Source organism: Microcebus murinus, chromosome 16 (genome assembly GCF_040939455.1).
Source record: "Microcebus murinus isolate Inina chromosome 16, M.murinus_Inina_mat1.0, whole genome shotgun sequence".
In the NCBI taxonomy this organism is placed as follows: domain Eukaryota; kingdom Metazoa; phylum Chordata; class Mammalia; order Primates; family Cheirogaleidae; genus Microcebus; species Microcebus murinus.
This window is the reverse complement of record NC_134119.1, coordinates 71903691-71923290: the sequence shown is the minus strand read 5'-3', so window position 1 is coordinate 71923290 and position 19600 is coordinate 71903691. Positions and strand designations below refer to the sequence as shown.

General features: G+C 46.3%; 1 protein-coding gene across 4 annotated transcripts; it reads right to left on the bottom strand.

The window, feature by feature from the left end:
- Nucleotides 1-488: 488 nt before the first annotated feature.
- On the bottom strand, nt 489-19579 carry ZNF274 (zinc finger protein 274). 4 transcript variants are annotated; one of them, XM_012758063.3, is made up of 8 exons: nt 19483-19579; nt 18948-19018; nt 18030-18156; nt 17171-17266; nt 6139-6618; nt 3476-3564; nt 2293-2419; nt 489-1829 (listed from the first exon to the last, which is right to left on the bottom strand). In XM_012758063.3, exons 2-8 carry the CDS (start codon nt 18978-18980, stop codon nt 919-921), a joined length of 1863 nt encoding a protein of 620 aa, XP_012613517.2. In that variant the 5' UTR covers nt 18981-19018; nt 19483-19579; the 3' UTR covers nt 489-918. The 4 variants fall into 4 exon arrangements, with proteins under 4 accessions (XP_012613517.2, XP_075849435.1, XP_012613520.2 ...); XM_075993320.1 differs by having other exon boundaries at nt 19479-19495; XM_012758066.3 differs by lacking the exon at nt 19483-19579 and adding an exon at nt 19278-19296.
- Nucleotides 19580-19600: the final 21 nt, after the last annotated feature.

The following is a 19600-nucleotide window of genomic DNA, read 5'->3' as shown; positions in this document are numbered from 1 at the left end:
CCCTTGCTCCTGCTGTAGTGCCACTGGGGGCTTAGGAACATGGCACCCTGATCGCAGGGAGGGACACCTGGCCCTGGGCTGGGACAAAGGGCACTTGGGGGCTGTAACTGGGTGCTCAGTCCCCAGTGCTCACAAGGGAGAGGCAGACAGGGCAAGAGGCCTGGGCAGCCTCAGGAGCCAAGCATCTTTCTAAAAATAGGCTTTCAGGCCTGGAACTAAAGCAACCCATGCCCCAGAAGGCCCAGCTTTTAGGGACTCTGAATCTTGACCATGTCCACCAGGCACCCACGTCTCTAGCATCACCCCTAGCACAAGTTCCTCTGAGGAGGGAGAGCACAGCAGCCCCCAGTCCTCCCAGATGAAGGCCACAGCCTCCTCTACAAAACTCACTGGCTCCTCATACACGATATGAGTCTGCTCAGCCTGGAGTCACACCCTGTTCAAGAAAAGGGTGAGGTTGGCACAGCCAGGGAAAGGAAGGAAAGAGATTCTACACAGAAATATAGTTTATTTATCCACATTCTCTTTCAAGTCCTGTCCATATATATAAATACTTTACCATGAACACAGTATCAGTGCACAGATTAAGCATCTGGCTTTTTAAACCTATTAGCAAAATCTTAAAATGCTTATATCATTTTTAATGACTAAATGAATAAACAAACAATAGCAAATCAAATGACTAAAAAATTAAATCTTTTTTTCCTCCTCAACCAATATACTAATAAGTCCCCATTCATTTCCTTATTTACTCATTATATGCCGAGTGCTTTCCCTGGTTGTTCTTTGGTCTTGGGAACGTCCCCACTCAATGCTTCTCTTTCACATTCAGTCCCAATTCCCAACCGGCCCAGGCATGTTATCAATATATTGCAGGATCAAGTTGAAAAGGCACTGTCTCTTCAACTGGCTTGAGGGCTATAAAGTAGGCTGTTTCTTCTTCCACTTTGTCCTGCTGTGGGTTTTCTGGTGGCCAATCAGGTGTGAGCTCTGGGTGAACGCCTTTCCACATTTGTGGCACACATACGGGCGCTCACCAGTGTGAGTCCTCTGGTGCCTGATGAGGTGGGAGCTCTGACGGAAGGCTTTCCCACAGTCCTGACACTGGTAGGGCTTGGCGCCAGTGTGAGTCCTCAGGTGCTGGGAGATGGCTGAGCGATCATTGAAGGTCCTCCCACACTCTTGACATTCAAACGGTCTCTCTCCAGAATGTACTCTCTGATGCTGTGTAAGGGAGGAGCTTTGAACAAACCCTTTCCCACAGTCCTGACACACATAGGGCCTCTCTCCTGTGTGGATTTTTTTATGCACAGAAAAGTATCTTGGGTTCCGGAACATTTTACCGCATTCACTACACCTGCAAACTTGGCTCCCCTTGTGAATTCTTATAAATGTAATCTGCTTAACACTCCGGCTGAAGATTTTCCTACAACCACTGCTTTCTCTGGCCTTTTGCCTTTCGCAGCGATTCTGATGAAGTTTTACATGCGAATTATGTCTCATGTTTTTAACCTGCGAGCCACGTTTGCGCAAACGTTTTTTAGGAGGAATTTTCTGGAGTGAAACCTGGCTTGTGTCAAGACCAGCGTCTGCCTGGGACTCAGGATTTTCACAAGGCTCCTGAGGGAGGACATTGTCCAGAGTGGAACCCGCTTGTTTCAACACTTTGTCTGGGACTTCCAAGTCCCCACCCTGCAAGACATCTCCCAAGGTACAGGATGCAGCACAATCCCTGGATGATTCTTGTACTTTCAGGCTGTGGGCTGGTTCTTCCTCAGGAATGTCAGAATTTGGAATTAACTGCTTACTTTCCAGAGTAGTCTCCCACCCTGAAAAAAAATAAAAATAAAAACCAAAAGATGCAGATACCATAAAAAGTGCTAGGATGGATCAGACAGCACAACCTGCATAATTAAGTGTTCAAAAGTCAGCTGGTCTTTCCAAGTAGAGTGGTGTAACCTGGGGAGAGACTGGAAAGCAGTGAAGTAGCAAAGAGGGCAACCCTGAGCTTGATGAACAAGGGGCAGCACGAGTGTAGGGGGTGTTCCCCTAGCTCTCCAAGTTCCTGTTCTCTCACACACCCCTGGAGTGAATAGACATGAGGCTGTCTCTGTTGATCCAATGTTCCCGACCCCTCTTGGTCTAGAGTCCCAGTTAAAGGCCCTGGATGGAGCAATGGTGCTTTGAGGGCATGCCTAGTCCTAGAGCTGGGCCCAAAGAAGCTGAACCCCAACTCAGAGCCCTTGTGGCAGACCATCCCTAAGACAGGTGAAGTGAGGGGTGTGGCCTCACCCACAGAGATCAGGTGCCCGAAGGTCTCCAGCATCACATCGCGGTACTCAGTCCTCTGTTTTGGGCCCAGCAGCCCCCACTCCTCCTGGGTGAAGTCCACAGCCACATCTTGGAAGGTCACTGGCTCCTGTAAGGTCACAGATATGTCTGCTAAGCTGGGTTCTCAATGGGGACAGAAGAAAGGATGGCTGTGATAGCTGACTGCACGAGGGACTCTCCTGCTTTGGTGACTTGTTTAGAGACACCTACTTGTGGCCCAAGATGTCTATTGGGTCCCTTCTTCAGGAGCCAAAGCCCCTACTTCACAAAGAGCTACAAGTACAAGCAAGCTACCCTACCCAAACCTGTATCTCACCTACCCTATGTTGACAACTTCCCACTGCAGAGCCTTCTCCTTGTATTAATATTAATACTGCTTCTCCACTTGACCTAGGGTAGGGCAGTCGCCTGGCTATGCCATGATTGGTCCTTTCTGGGGAGCTGACCAGAACTCTGGGAAAATGAGGTCATCTCCACTCTGCTTTGCTCAGATGAGGGGCATCTTGCCTACATGGGGCAGAGCCTATCTGAGAAGGAATGGGAGAAAGCAGAGCCATGAGACTGAGGACGGTCAGAGATTCTTCCCATCACCTGGGAACACCTGGATGCAGCCTTGCCTGAAGCCTACTCCAGAATACACGAAAGGCAATAAATTTACTGCTATGCTCAAGTCGGTATTAGTCACTTGTAAAGACCTCTGGCTAATGCCACATTACCCTGACAGCTGCCAAGACAGAACCTGCTCTGTTTTATCCACATAGTAGCTCTAGGATATTGAGAAACAAATCCCAGACACTTGTGAACACTTAAGTGTGCATTTCTGAAGGATGAGGGCTCTCTCGTTCTAACCTGGATATAAATGTGGTCTTCATGCCCCTGCATGAAGGTTGTTCTACCTCTCAAGTCTCTGGATTTTGGTCAGTCCCTTCTTCTTGTCTCATGCCCCCTCAACTCCCAGGTTGCCATCTCCAGTAATGCCACAGAGGCCAGAGGACGGGGACGCCCTTCACACTCAGGTTGCTTCAGAGCCCAGAACAAACCTAACAGCTCATGCGTGGAATGGCCCAGCCTGTGGGAGGCCTCAAGGATGGGCCTGCCTCACCAGGGATGCTGGGATCAGAAGAGGATGACCCTTCCCACCTACCTCAGGCAGTGCCATCTCTGGCTGGACGGCCATATCCTCCTGTTGGGCGGGGACCTCGCGACAGCAGGCGGGGTCCTGGGCGGGCAATGCTGGGAGGGGATCAGAGGTGCGGTCACCCTCAGGGAGGATAAGGTCATCCCACCACACCCCCGTGATGTCCCTGCTCCTGCCCTCTTCGCTCCAGCTCAGCCCCACCGTCCTCAGCTTCTGCTCTCAGCACGTGTCCGGCCACACCCGGATGGGTGCAGGATGCCTTACCCTGCACGGGCCACAGGGCACCAGTGCCCCCACTGTCGAGACCCCTGGTCCCAATCCTTCCCTCTCGGGAACTGTCCAGGACCCCAGCCCCTCCTGTGAGATGGCTGCCTCATGCCAAGCCCCCATTTCTGGCCTCCAAGCCCTCCTGCCACCTCATGGACTTCCCCAAGCTCCAGAACATGCACCCTTTTGTCAGTGAGCTTCATCAAGTCTCTCTCACCTCAGAAAATAGCCCCACCTGGCCCTACAGCCCCCCAACCACAGCTCTTTCATGCATGACCTTTACACGTCCCCACATGCTCTGCAGGCTTCTGTAATGCTCCACTGCCACCATCAAGGGGCACCTGATGTAACCCAGGCTGGCCAGTGACTGGATCTGGGATGAACACAGCCCACAGCCAAACAATCAGGTCCAACGAGACTTTTGCTAGAACATTTGGGAAAGAAAAATTCCACCATGGGAGGCCCATAAAGAGACAGCCTGCCTGTGGGTGAAGCCAACAGAAGGCAGAAAATGTGACATATGGGAGAAAAGATGACATATTGGAGCTCCTGGGTCCAGCTGTGCCTGATGCCAGATCATCCTGGAACTTTCTCAATTTTCTTCCTCCTGAGCCATCCTATGAAAGGATTTGCCACAGTCATGCCCAAGAGTCCCAACTGACATAATGATCACAAAATATAGGATTCTCTGGAAACCCTCTTCCTATTTTCTGTGATACTGATTTATTTCATCTGTGAGGTTAAACAGGATGAACTAACTCACTGACTTTCATGCCAGGAACTCCACAGCTGTCTCCCTGGCACCTGTACTTAGTTTGCTATTGCTGCTGTAACAAATAGATGAAAACTAAGTGGCTCAAATGAACACAAATTTGTTAGCTCACAGTTCTAGAGATCAGGAGTCTGGTATGGTATGTACCTCACTGGGTTAAAGTCAAGGTGTCAGCAGGACTGTGTTCCTTCCAGGCTCTAGGGGAAAATCCACCGCTGGCCTTTTCCAGCTTCTAAATGCAGCCCCAAACACTTAGCTTACGGCTCTTCCTCCTGTCACCCCTGCTTCTGCCATCACATCTCCTCTGACTCTGATCCTGCGGTCTACCTCTCTTAGAAACCTCGAGATTACATCAGACTCACCCCAATAATCCAGCCTATCCCCCAACTTGAGAGCCGTACCTTAGCTGTAGCTGCAAGACCCCCTTTCCATATAAGGTAATATATTCACAGGGTCTAGGAATTAGTTTACAGACACCTCTGGGGCAGTTATTCTGCTGACCACAGCACCCCAGACTCTGCATCTGCCAGCCCCACCACTTCCCACCCCAGCTTCTCCAGGATGCCCTCTTAGAATCCTGGCACCCTCCTGTAGGTTCCTCCTTCCCCCTCAATCACAAGCATCAACCTATCATTCCTTCACTTCAGAAACATCTTCTGGGTACCCATCACCATGGAAAATGGAGGTGCACAGTGCAGAAGCATCATAGTCTGTGAAACTCAGCCTGCTGAAGAAACCAAGTCTCTCAGGGTCTCACTCCCAAATACACTCCACGTGTGCTCTCTCCCCCGCCAGCCGCCTCTCTCGGGAGGAAGGGGCAACAGCTCTGGGAAGCCAGCATGCTTCCAGTCCCGTTCCTGTCCTCTGTCCACCACCCACCACACGCTACAGCATGGTAAACTTTTAAAACCTGAGTTTAATTGTGTCACCTGCTCCCAGAGCTCAGGGATCGAGGCCCCTTGCTTTAACTTCCTGTTGCTTTAGAACAGCATGCAGATCCCCCCAAGGCCCCCACTGGCTGTGCCAGAGGTTCTTTGCTCCCCTCCTCCACCGACCTACCCAATTTCTCCCTGATTTTTGCATATACTGTGACCCATTCTATCTTAGGCCCTTAAAAGCAATGCTCCCTCTGCTTGGCACATCCTTCCTGCATCCTTTCTTCACCTGGCTAAGTCCACTCTACACCAGGTGTCTGCAGTGACTTGGCCTCCATAAACCCCACCAGGACCCTCAAGTTCATCTTGATCCCAGCATCCCGTGCACATTCATTTGTTAAACCTGTCTCTCCTACTGCACTGCAGGCTCTAAGAGCTCAGGAGTCTTGTCTGTCCGACCAAGTAAGAGACAGCTTGTGGTACAGCAGGGCTCCCAAGGGGTAAAAAGAAGCACTTTATCTGTGAGCGTCTATTGGAAGCCTGTGGGCTCCTTAGAGAATGCAGTCCTGAACCCCACCCAGGGGTTTCGGTAGCTGACATGGGAACACATGGGGGACACAGATGTCTTTGTTCTACATAGAGTGGGCACAACCCTTTCCCTGACCCTCCCAGGAAACCTGGAGCTTCTTTCCTACGGGGACTTCCAAGAAGTCCACACAGAGCAGACACTCTACCTGCCATTCCACTGCACTCACCTTTCTCTTCAGACAGCCAAGTCACATCCTCCATTAGAGCCACCACCTCTTGGCAGTCCTTTGGGTGCTGCGATTCCACCCATGTACGGAGCTTCCCAGGCAATGCGCCCAGGAACTGCTCCAGCACCAGCAGCTCCAGCATCTGCTCCTTGGAGCGTACCTCGGGCTCCAGCCACTGGTGACACAGCTCACGAAGCTGGGCCAGGGCCTCTTGGGGACCCGCCACGTCCTCATAACGGAACTCTCGGAACCTCTGGCGAGCAGCCTCAGGGTCAGCTGGATGCTTGCCCAGTTGTCCTGGCTCCCTGAGGATGTCGGGACTCAGGACCCCATCTTCAGCGTAGAGAGCCCATATCTGGGCATTCCGGGGACCAGCCACCTCCTGGTTCAGTGTAAGGACCTCAACAACCTCAATATTCATCAGGGGATTCTCAGCAGGAAGAGAATCCACCTGAGGGTTGAGCTGAAGCCCAGGATATTCTGCAAGTCAACAGCAGAGCAAGACAAATGGTCAAAAGCACGTTAAAAGAAGCTCAACATCACTACCCATCAGTGAAATGCAAATAAAAATCAGTTAAATATACCTCACATCCACTACAATGGCTTTTTATCAAAGATGGATCGGAATAAGTGAGGCTATGGAAAAACTGGTACACTTATGCACTGCTGGTGGGAATATAGAATGCCATACCGCTCTGTAAAACCAGTTTGGCAAAACCTCAAAAAGTTAAAGATAGAGTTCCACATGACCTCAAAACTCCCCTCCTAGTACATGTATCTAAGAGACCTGAAAGCATATGCATATAAAAACTTGTCTGAGAATGTTCATAGCAGCATTATTCGTAACAGACACCTGGGTTATTTCCATTTTTGGGCCCTCAACTGAGGGATGTATAAACAAATTGTAATCTACCCATACAATAAAATATACAGCAACAAAAAAGAACAAAGTACTAATACATACCATAACACAGATGAACCTTGAAAACGTTATGCTAAGTCAAAGAAGCCATAGGTAAAAGGCCACATATTATTACTATACTTATATGAAATAGAAAATCCTAGGATGTTAGGAACGTCTTTTCTTCTAATATTTCATCTTTGACCCTGGTTTCTGACACAGTGCTCCTAAATCGCTTGGAATTTTCTAGGTGATAGGAGCATCTTTTGTTCTAATGAGGCAACTCTTGGTGGGATCCTAGATCACTGTTCAGGATGGGCTTTTGTGTCCTTCACACCAAAGGGGCCTCCCACAGCCACCGTCTTTTTCTCAGAGATGCCCCTCGCATGTGCCACCCTTGTGCTCAGTACAGTCTTCACCTGGTCCAGCTTCTTCACCTGGTCCACCTTTCCTATCCAGTCTCAGCTCAAACGTTACCTCCTTAGAGTCATCATCCTGTGTAGTTCTGAACTGCTGCCCATCCACACCTCCTCCCCAGTCCCCCCATATATCCCAGTTTCATTTTCTTTGGAGCACTTATTGCCATCTCAGAGCATCTGGTGCACTAATCTACTTATCACCCCCCCACCCCCGTCCTCTCTAGAACAGTGCTGTCCAATGGAACTTCTGTGAAGGAAGTGTTATAAGTCTGCACCAACACAGGAGCATTAGTTACAGGTGGCCCGTGCGAACCAGGAGCCAAGCCGACATGTCCACTGATTCAATCAGACACATATGCTAGCGGCTGCGCTGGCGTGAACGCAGGCCCAACAGCAGCAGGGTCAAGGCAGGTGCTTTTCATTGCTGTGCTCCAGCCCTACAACACTACTTGGCTGGCGCCCGGGGCGGTGGCTCACGCCTGTCATCCCAGCACTCTGAGGCTGAGGCGGGAACAACGCTCGAGGTCAGGAGTTTGAAACCAGCCTGAGCAAGAGCGAGACCCCGTCTCTACTGTAAATAGAAAGAAATTAATTGGCCAACTAATATATATAGAAAACATTAGCCGGGCATGGTGGCACATGCCTGTAGTCCCAGCTACTCGGGAGGCTGAGGCAGGAGGATCGCTTGAGCCCAGGAGTTTGAGGTTGCTGTGAGCTAGGCTGACGCCACGGCACTCACTCTAGCTTAGGCAACAAAGTGAGACTCTGTCTCCAAAAAAAAAACCCAACAAAAAACAGTACTTGGCTGGCATCATGGCAGGTGCTCAAGCTGTATTTCTTGACTTAACACAGCTTCTAAGTGCTTTGGTGACTGAAAATTTCATCACCAAGACAACTAGCTTTTCAGCTTACTGTCTGGATTTTCCCATATTTCTGTCAAATTCTGGGAAATCTCATTGGCAGCATAATTGTATCCTATCTCTACATTATCTCGGGAGGTTTCCTCCCACTTGGAAGCCTGAGCAGGGGTGGGTAGTGCAGGCCCAGGGGTGAGGGGATACTTGGTTTGCACCCCCACCTGCTTCTTTCCAGCCAGCCCCGGTCAGGGGTTTGCATTTCTGGTCCCACAGTAAAAATGGCTCCAGCAGCAGCTCTTCAGAGGTTGATGGCTAGGATGGCCACAGGACTTAAACAGAATTTAGTAGTTCTAGTCTTTGTAAGCCCTCAAAAATTTACTCAAATCTTCCATACCTTTGCAACTTATAATTTTCTTCAAATAGGGCCTGCTCATTCCTTAATAATTTATTCTTAGGTATAATTCTTTAAAAGTTTTAAAAATCTTCCTTCCATCTGTGTCAAACTGGTTATTCCTGGTATAAGCCAAAACTATTTCTGCAGATTTTTTAACCTGTCACTTTGATGAAGACTCATTATTTTAACAGTATTTCAGAGGATGTTTTTTTTAAAAAAAGATGCGTAATTGTTATAAGCTACAAATATTTCCTTTATTTCAATACTTTCCCCATTTTGTGCTTTGGTGGAAATACAACATATACTTTACAGAAAAAAACCTGTAAACATGGTAGCCTGTATTATGTTATTGAACCATTCACATACTAGGAAATCTACCCTTTAACAGCAAGATGAAAAATATTCACTGCCCAGAGCAATACTAAGATGCAAGTGGTCAATTTGTTCTAAAAACAGTTAATTTTGCTATTTCTCCTAGGACCAATTTTGCCCACTTTATACTTTTCCAAAAATCTTCCCATTTGGTTGTTTGTTTATTCTTACACTCAACAAATAATTACCGAGCACCTATACTGTGTCAGGAACTGGACAAGGTTGTAGTGACAGCGCAGGAAGGAGACAGCCATTTCCATTTTATGAGCAGTTATGGGCTACACCACTAAAAACTAATATAAAATCACAAAGGTACAGAAGGAACACATAACATAAAGAAAGTCACCCTCTCACCTAGTTTTCTTCTCAGGAAGCAATCACAGCCTGCCAGTTTCTATAATCTTCCAGTGATGATCAACTGACACAACCATATTTGTGTTCACATGTGAATATACGTAAGAAATGTTTAATTTTTATGTCTCTCTATATTAAAATATATATTTTAAAAAATACATAGTTCATATCAGAACATAAAGAGCTATTTTACTCTTTATGAGAGCAGTGAACAGTGCTTTCATTAATTTTGGCAACATGTGTTCCTGATTATCTGTACAGGGTTCCCCCACTAGTTTTTTTTTAGGGGGGGGGATAGAGTCACACTAGTACAGTGGCATCATTGTAGCTAAATGCAACTTTGAACCTCAAACTTCTGGGCTCAAGCAATCCTCCTGCCTCAGCCTTCCGAGTAGCTGGGACTTTAGGCATGCACTACTGTGCCTGGCTAATCTTTCTATTTTTAGTAGAAAAGGGGTCACACTCTTGCTCAGGCTGGTCTCAAACTCTTGAGTCAAGTGATCCTTCCAAAGTGCTAAGATTACAGGCATGAGGCATAGCACCCAGCTCCAAGTATAGGTTTATAGGTTGCTTTTTATTTTTCCTCTTTCCATAGGACTTTTGGAGGTAGTTTTCTTTTCTCCAAAAAATGTCTGCTTCAACATTTCAGTTCTTTTGTTTTCCTTCACACTCAATTAACAGTCAAGGCATTTCAGCCTTTGGAATTAGCCTCGGGTACCAACTCTGGATGCCAGGAAATGTTCTCCAGATTAAGAGGCTCAAGATTTACATACGTCTTAGAGAGCAAATATGTGGGAGGTGACAGAATGTAAAGTGTTCTTCAATAAAAGATCACAAAGCATGTGACCACACTTGGATAGACTAAATTTCAGCAAAAAAATGCTTGTTAGCCACTCTCAACCTAGTACCCAAGGATGTGGGCCCTTCAGAGTTCCTTGTAGCACCATCTCATGATTTTCCTTTACTATCTCTTACACACCCTGTTCTCTTTAGTATCCTCTTTGAAGACACTCTTTATCTCTTGCAATTTCTTCATCCATTTATTTGCTAGGTAATAGTTTACTGAATCAGTCATTGTGCTAGCAAAGGGGACATACAGGAGAATTGAAATAAGAAAGCCTGCTCACTCTTATTATTTAATATTTGTTCCAGACGATCAGGTCAGATGGTAAAACCAATCAGAAAAGACAAGACCTGTCTTACTACATTTATATACTTATGTTACCAAACTTTTATGTAGGGTTCACCTTCTGTATAACATATGGTATAAAAATAGGGTAAAATACCACATTTAAATTATTCAATAGGGTTCCTTCCAGTGTAAGTTTCTTTCACTCTTTTAAATAAGGTGGGACTAAGACTGATAATTTGCATGCAGACATTATATTCAGAGGATCCTCACCCATATGAGTCCTCTGATGCTGAAAACAATGAGGACTCCTACTGAAGGGGTTCCTACTTTGTCATGTTCACAGCTCTCCCAGCCAGTAGGTTCTGTAACACCTGAAGTATTCCCAACAGTGATTATGTTCTTAGGCTATCTCAAGCATGATTTCTATGAGGCTGAGCAAGACAGCTACGTGTGAAACTTTTTCCACAGAAATTACATTCTCATGATTTCAGAGTTCTCAGATGGCAATTATTGAGTGTAAGAACTTTTCCAGTATGAATTCTCTCAAGATAAAACTGCATTAGGGCAGAAGTCTTTCCTGATGTGCTCATATTCCTGAAATTTCTTCCCTATGTGAGTTCTCAGATGTTGAAAACTCATGAAGGATGGAATCTATAGAAGCATTTGTTTCTCTTCCTCCTAATAAAAACCACTTTCTTTTTACACAAATGACTTATTTCCACTAACGTTTGGTCTCTGAAAGGGTTGCCATATTCTTACTTGTAAAGCTCATTTCCTGCTTAATTTATTGATAAGTCAAAAATGTTAAATGTCATGCAGGATTTCCTATGATCACGACCTTCATAATAGTCTCTTTCCTTCCTTGCTTCCCTAATGATTAAATCTAAGTTACATCTCAAGTATCCCACCCAAGAACCACACACGGCAATGCTTTCTTCTAAGTGATAGATGAAGATTTGTGTGCAATCTAATTTACTTCCTCATTTTTTTTTTTAAATTTCCACAGTATCATCCCAAATTCAGTGCTTTCTTGACGATGAATGCCATTTGTCCTAGCATTTGCCAAGTTTCCTTTCTACTTCAACAACCAGACAGAGCCTAGGCTGCATAATGGAAAGCTGGAAAGGTACACAAGTTGAGTTGCCAAAAAGGCCCAGCTTTGCATTGAATCTCAGTTCTGTCCACTAATGAGGGGCAAAACCATGCCAGTGTTGGGAGAAAAAGATCACCGCAGGGGACAGATTTCTCAGTTAACAATAAATATTTCTCACTTTTATGGCATAAACAAAAAAAAAAACAAAAAAAAACAATAAATCATGCCATTCCAAACATATGACTCCCACATTTTTATTTGCTGACTGGACCTCCTTCTGAGGTCCAAAACAGGTGCACTCAACTGGCTTTGCCAACTTCTTTAGATGTCTCTATGGTTCCTTCTCATTCACTCTTCATTAATAGAACCAGTCAAGACATGGAACACTTCAAAATCTTGAATCAAGGCAAAAGCTACTACTTTGCACTATCAGTGTAACGTTTTTTTAGAAATTATTTCAAAATAAAAAGTAAAAAACCCCTGGCTGGGCAAAGTGGCTCACGCCTGTAATCCTAGCACTCTGGGAGGCTGAGGCAGGAGGATCGTTCAAGGTCTGGAGTTTGAAAGCTGCCTGAGCAAGAGCGAGACCCCGTCTGTACTAAAAATAAAAAGAAATTAATTGGTCAACTAAAAATATACAGAAAAAAAAATTAGGGGGGCATGTGGCGCATGCCTATAGTCCTAGCTACTCAGGAAGCTGAGGCAGAAGGATTGCTTGAGCCCAGGAATTTGAGGTTGCTGTGAGCTAGGTTGACGCCATGGCACTCTACTCTAGCCCAGGCAACAGAGTGAGACTCTCTCTCAGAAAAAAAAAAAAAGTAAAAAAACCCCAAACAACCCTCCCCCCCCATTTACACCCTTCGGAAAGTCTATGCCTTTACCAGACGTGCTAACACCCTTGGCTAATGCCCCAAATTCAGAAGTAATTTTTCTCTTTTATCACATTTTTAAAATAAGATATTGACACATGAAAAACAATGGTAGCTCTCTGTATCCATGGGTTCAACCAATTGTAGACTGAAAATATTTAGGGAAAAAAATGGATGTCTGTGTCCACACTGCTGAGCAGAGTTTCTTCCTTGACATTATTCCCTAAACAACACAGTATAACTATTTACATAGCATTTATGACATATCAGGTATTACAAGTAATGACCTGAGATTGATTTAAAGCATATGGGAGGGCTGGGTGCCGTGGCTCACGCCTGTAATCCCAGCACGCTGGGAGGCCGAGGTAGATGGATCATTCAAGGTCAGGAGTTCAAGACCAGCCTGAGCAAGAGCCAGACCCCCGTCTCTACTAAAAATAGAAAGAAATTAATTAGCCAACTAAAAATATATAGAAAAAATTAGCCTGGCATGGTGGCGCATGCCTGTAGTCCCAGCTACTCGGGAGGCTGAGGCAGCAGGATTGCTTGAGCCCAGGAGTTGGAGGTTGCACTCTAGCCTGGGCAACAGAGTGAGACTGTATCGAAAAAAAAAAAAAAAAAAACTATATGGGAGGATGTGTTTAAGTTATATGCCAATACTAAAGCACTTTATAAGAGGAACTTGAGCATCCGTGGATTTCAGTATGTTGTGGGGGTGGTCCTGGAACCAATTCCCCCATGAATACTGAGGCACCACCGTATGCAGTAAATACAAGTTACAAATACTCAGAGGAACTCACTCGAAGCATTCCTTTCACTCATGAGGAATTCTTGGCAGCTTTTCTTTCATCCCACTCAGCCAATTACTCACTTAGCTCCACTGGGTCCACCTATAAATCACCCACACCTGCTTCTCCCCAACCCTGCTGCTACTCTCAGGCCAAGTATTACCACCTTTACCCTGAATGCTACCGTGGCTCCCTGCCTGCCTCCACCTGTGCTGTACCACAGTTCTTTCTTCACAAGCCACCCAGAGGGAGCAGTAAAAAACAATGTTATACCCCCTCTTGAGAATGCAAAACAGTCCCTTCATAGCTAATGAGACCCTGACTCTGCCAAAAAACGTGCACAGCTTTATACTTGTTACTTACCCCTTGCACACAGGGCAACTTTCTGTTCTTCAAAATAAGCTCTTTCCCATCTCATGGTCACCACGAATGGTGTCTTCACGCCTGGAAGCTCTTTCACCACCACTCTTACAATCTACAGACCATTTTCCCTCAGGAACTGGCTTAAATCTCATGCTGCAGTGTTCCCTGACTACCTCCTCTTGAGTAATTTCTCACTGCTCCCCCCTTTCCACTGTGCTGTTTTCCTTCTCAGTACTTACCTTAATTGTTCATATCTGTGCATCCTGTTTATAAAAGGCCATCATCTTTAAAACTATGAAATCTACAGTGGCAGGGTTTATATAAGGGCTTTGGTTTCTCACACAAGTGTTTAGTATACTGCGTGGGACAGAAGAGACCCTCTATAAATATTTGTGAGGTAAGAGATGGGGAAGGAAAGGAAGGAAAACATCTAATAAAGGACTCTTTCTGTAACAGAGCAGAGATAAACCGGGCACCCATCACCTCAGGGCTACCTCCCTGACGAGCCTCCCCTCACGTGGTCTTTCACTCTGGGATACCACCCCCCAATCTGTCACCTGTGGAACCTGCTCTCCCTAGATGTATAGAACCAAGGCATCCACAGTGACCCACACAGCAGCTAGACTTAGGGAACTACATCCAAAGTACACAGCCTGGAAGTTTTCCCATGCAGGATATGGGACTTAAGTGCTAGGGAGGATGAAAAACAGACCTGTCCCAGCCAGAGTAATCCAGAACCATAAAGACCAGAAGGGACATGAGGAGGCTGGGTGATCCAGGGGAGAAACCAGAGAACACAGAAACCACCATAGGCAGATCCAAGGTGCTTGCACTGCAGTACTTTGTAGGGGAGCTATAGTTTAGCGACCAGTGCCAATGGTTAGAAACATTTTCAGTGAAGGGAATGGAAGGACTTTGTTGAAAAGAAAATCAGAAAACATTTATGTTAAGCCATCACACTGAAACATGGAAAAATCTGAAATAGGATTGAAAAAAAGGGCTGGGTGCAGTGGCTTACGCCTGTAATCCTAGCACTCTGGGAGGCTGAGGCGGGAGGATGGTTCAGGGTCTGGAGTTTGAAACCAGCCTGGGCAAGAGCGAGACCCCATCTGTACTAAAAATAGAAAGAAATTAATTGGTCAACTAAAAATATACAGAAAGATAAATTAGGGGGCATGTGGTGCATGCCTATAGTCCCAGCTACTTGGGAGGCTGAGGCAGGAGGATTGCTGAGCCCAGGAGATTGAGGTTGCTGTGAGCCAGGCTGATGCCACGGCACTCACTCTAGCCTGGGCAACAAAGCAAGACTCTGTCTCAAAAAAAGAAAAAGAAAAAGAAAAGAAAAAAAGAAAAAAAGAGGGGGAGGGGGTCACAGAGAATCCAGTGAACAGAGACAGTGTGAACAGATCATCATCAAAGATGGGGGCCAGGTACAGATTTCACAGCTCAATACTGCCACAAGTGGATAGTTCCAATGGCACCTGAATCAGAGCACACAGAACAAAGAGAAGGGAAAGCATCCAGTGTGCTTTGTAGCCAGCACACTGACAGAAAAGCTGAAACAGATAGCAAACAAAGAAAAAACCATCTCCCCAAAGTAATTTATGAGTACTGACAGGAAAATCCTAAAAATAACTCAACAGACTCCAGTAGCACATTACAAAGGGCAGTTCTGTCTATTATGATCCAGTGTTAACTGCTTAAAGGAAAAAAATCCCTGTGACCACTTTGGTAGGCTCTGGAAGGGAAACTGGAGATGTTACTGATTTTTGTTCATTAGAAAAGACTAGATGACTGTTTCTTCATTCATATAAAAACTGATTTGAATCAAAGCAGAATCCAGTGTCATGCTCATCAAAACCCAAAAACTTTACCCATTTAAGTCAGGAGACTAGGCATCCACTGTTAACACTCACAGCTTCACAATGCTTTGGAACTACCACCCATGATGAACGCAATTACATGATGGAACAAAAAAAGTAAAAAGAACAGAGGAAGAACCTACACACACCACATTAAAGAGGAAATTCCACATAAACTGAACTAACCAAAAAGCAAATTAAAAATACCAGAAACCACAAAAGTATCTGCACTATTTGCCTACGTATGATACAAAACCTAGAACAGGAATAAAGGCAGACTTGAAAAGAAAAAAATACTTTAAGTTATAAAAATTCTGTACAGAGACTACATAACGGTAGGAGATAAATGTTGGTTTGGGATTTCCATATTAACATCCAGAATATGTAGTTTCCACATACACACAAAAGAGATAAGAAAAAAAAAGGGGGGGGGAATATATGAATTCACAAAAGAAAAAATACCAATAGTCTATAAATTTATAAAATACATGCAACTTTGTGAGCTGTGAGGAAAATGTGAACTAAACTGAATGTGCTATTTTTTGCCCAGCAGATCTTAAAATCTTAAAAAGACCATTAAAATTCTGCTGGTGATGGAGGGGGAAAAGAGCATTCACGTACTCAAGCAGCTATATGTATTTTACAGAATTTTAGAGGGCAATTTGTTGCTATCAAATTTTTAGTTACATATTAGTTATCCTGCAGTTAACTGATGTTAGTGCTTTAACTTCATGGTTTTCTTGCATAGTTAACTGATGAAACCTATGGTTGCCACCATACCTGCTAAGGCGGCCTTACTTGTGGATACTGTGCCCTCGGGCCACATGATTGGTATAACTCCTTGGATTTGATCTAGGGAGAATGTTACCTAATTTATGACAAATACATTGAGCTCCAGTATCAAAAACCACAAACAGATAAATAAATAAATCCAACCTACAGAAAAACCAACTTGTATGGGCAAAAAAAATGTATACAACGAAGTTCCTTGTAATAACCTGAATGAAAAATCAAATGTGGACTACACTGAAGTTTTTAAAAGGAATAAAGTAGACCTGTCTGCACTGAGTATGGTACACTTCCAAAATAGATATATAAGTTTACACACATACATGTAAATCCATAAAGCAGGCGTCCTCAAAGTACAGCCCGCGAGCCACATGCCACCCGCTAAGGACATTTATCTGGCCCGCTGGGTATTTTTGCCTCTGCTACCTGTCCTGCTTAGCAGCCGACACATCCCGGGCTCATAGTGCGCACTCTCCAAGGGTCTGAGGGACAGTGAACTGGCCCTTTGTTTAAAAAGTTTGAGGACCCCTGCCATAAAGCCTGGCTGGAGATCCACCAGAGTTAATAGTGATTACATGAGGGGAAGGCAACCGACAATGAATGGAATGCTGTGAGGGAGCCCGTGTCACTTGCCACCAGCAACAGGTTCACTTTTAACAAAGCAGGACACTTCTAGCTCTGGGGCCAGAGAAAAACTTGGAGTTTGGTTCTGCATATCCGTGGCTGCTTATTATAGCACTCCACGTGAGGTCTCCCACCCTCTAGCTCTTTTTCAAAATATTGGTCCCTGAGTTATCAGTTGGTCCATTCCCCATGGGGACTTCCCATATGGTTCTCACCTGGAAAGGTGTCTTGAGGAATTCCTCTCTCCACCAGCCAGAATTCTTCTGCCTCCTCTAACTGAGATACCACATCTGGCTTGGAAAGCTGATGTTCTGCTCAAAGGAAAAGAGACAGAGCTTGGGGGGGAGGTACGAGTTTGGAAGAAAATGTTGTCCTGCTCCAGTACAAGCTGTTCCCACCTTCTTCCCTGCTATGGCATAACATAATTTCTAGTGACCACAACCCCATTCATCCCCTTTGTTGGCTTTTTGGGACTCTCCTGCTAGAAAAGGTGGCAGTGAGGCCCAGTTTTGGTCACCCTGACACAAAGGGAGATGAGTCAGCTGGGGGTGTTCTGGGAAAGCTTTTGCTTGCTTGCTAAATGATATAGCTGTGCATGAGAGCTGGCCACGGATGCCCCCCCCCCCCCGTTCTGCGTTGAATACAGACACGTTTGGAGCCACAACCATACAATGACTAGCCAGAAGATGGAAAGGTTCACAGTAACCAGAGATAGAAGGAATCAGGTTCTTTGACGATACTCCTCAGCTGCTGGATATTGGCACCACATCCTCTGGAATTCTTTTTATCAAAACAGGAAGCATCCACTACTATAGCTGAAAACATCCCTGACAGACCTATCTCCCTGGTATTCAGGGGCTTTGAGGGATGTATTAGGTGATGCTTCAGCAGTCATAATAAAAAGCTGCCCTTTTCCTTCAAGTACAAAGTTAAGCCCTCTCCCTTAGGCTCCAGGGCCTTAACACTTCCACTCACTCTATTCCTGCAGTCTAAGCCCAAGTAGACCCACACTTCAAAGGTGCTACATTTGTGCCCCAAAGTGCAGATCTTTATTCACGTGGAGGTCAGCCTTACCCACTGAGACCAGGTTCCTGTAGTTCTCCAGCATCACTTCCCTGTACAGGGACTTCTGTTTGAGGTGCAGCAGTCCCCACTCTTCCCTGGTAAAACCCAGTGTTACATCTTCAAAAGTCACAGGTTCCTAAAAATCCACAGATTTTTGTTCAGCCAGAGTCTGTTCTCATCCATGGCTAAGACAGATAGGGGAGGCTGACAGAGGCCATTAAAGCACAATTCTGTGCTTTACAGAATTGTGTACAAGATGAATTTGTCTACAAGATGACCTAAGAGCATTCTGGGTGTCACATCTTGAGTTTCTGTCTTTGTCTGAAGCCCTGAGAAAACACCTAAGTTTGATCCTATTCAGATCACAGCAAGAACACCACAAGACCTTGCTGGTGTATGAAACGCCCTCTTGCCCCAGAGCACGCCAGATGCCCATTTCTTGTTAATCTAATGTGTATGCTTCCTAGGGAATTCCCTGAGCTGAATCATCACACCCAAGACTTCAGCCCCTATTGTTTCTACCTCATTTACTCGTCAGGGATCCACTCCCATTCTCTTTTCCCCTTGCTGCTGAACTCAGCTCCTGTTACCTCTTGCTTGATGCCAAAATACCTGTTGAAATCTAAACATAACCATCATCCCTACTTAGACCTGTCAATTATTCCACCCAGTACAAGGCTTCCACTGAATCGCCTTAACTTGGCCTTTAGAATTCCCCATAATCTGGCCTCTAATCTAACCACACACTTGGAAAGCAAAGCAACCTGTAGTTGCTCCATCAAGCAGGGTTTCCCATGTCCAACCAATCCCTTTGGGGTGCTCTCCGGCAACGAGGACATCTCAGGGAAGGTGGCCTCCCATAACCACCCACATCCCTGCCCTCAGATGAAGGGGTGGACTCAAAAGCTAAAAAGAGCTTCTACTCACACAGGACCAGGTCGTCGGAAGTCTAGAGGCCATACTTCTCTCCTCCTCAATGTGTCTCTTGTGGCAGAGTCCTGAGAAAACCAAAGTTGGGACCGGGAAGAGGTGTAAGGGATACGCCGGGGGGCTATCCCACCTCTGCTCAGAATGGGCTCCATCAACGCGGAATGACAAGTCCACCCCCACATGGGAAAACGCCCAGAATGAATCATCACCCTTACTCCCAAATGACAGGACGCGACCCTGGCCGACAGTAACGCGCTCCTCCCCGCCCCCCGAGGGTTGTCCACCCTCCCCATGTCCCACGCTCCCAGGGGCAGCCCGATCCCGCACCCCTCACGCCCGGGGAGAGCCACTTCCCCTTGGGGTTCCGGGTCACCTCCCACGTCCCACACCAAGGCGGGAGAGCGGCAGGCAGGGGCGGCTCCGAGCTCTGGAGCTCCTCAGAGAAGGGCCCGAGGCTGCGCTCTCCGCAGAGGAGCTGCCCCACCCCCGGACGCGCAGCCCCCGACAGGCGCGAGTTTCGCGCCCTACTCACCCGGCGCGCGCCGCACAATGGCGCCCGTTGGCCCGCAGCAAAGTGCGTCAGGGCGCCGGTCGGACTACAACTCCCAGACGCCCCCGCGGCGCGGCCGCGCCGGCCTCACCCCGGCGGC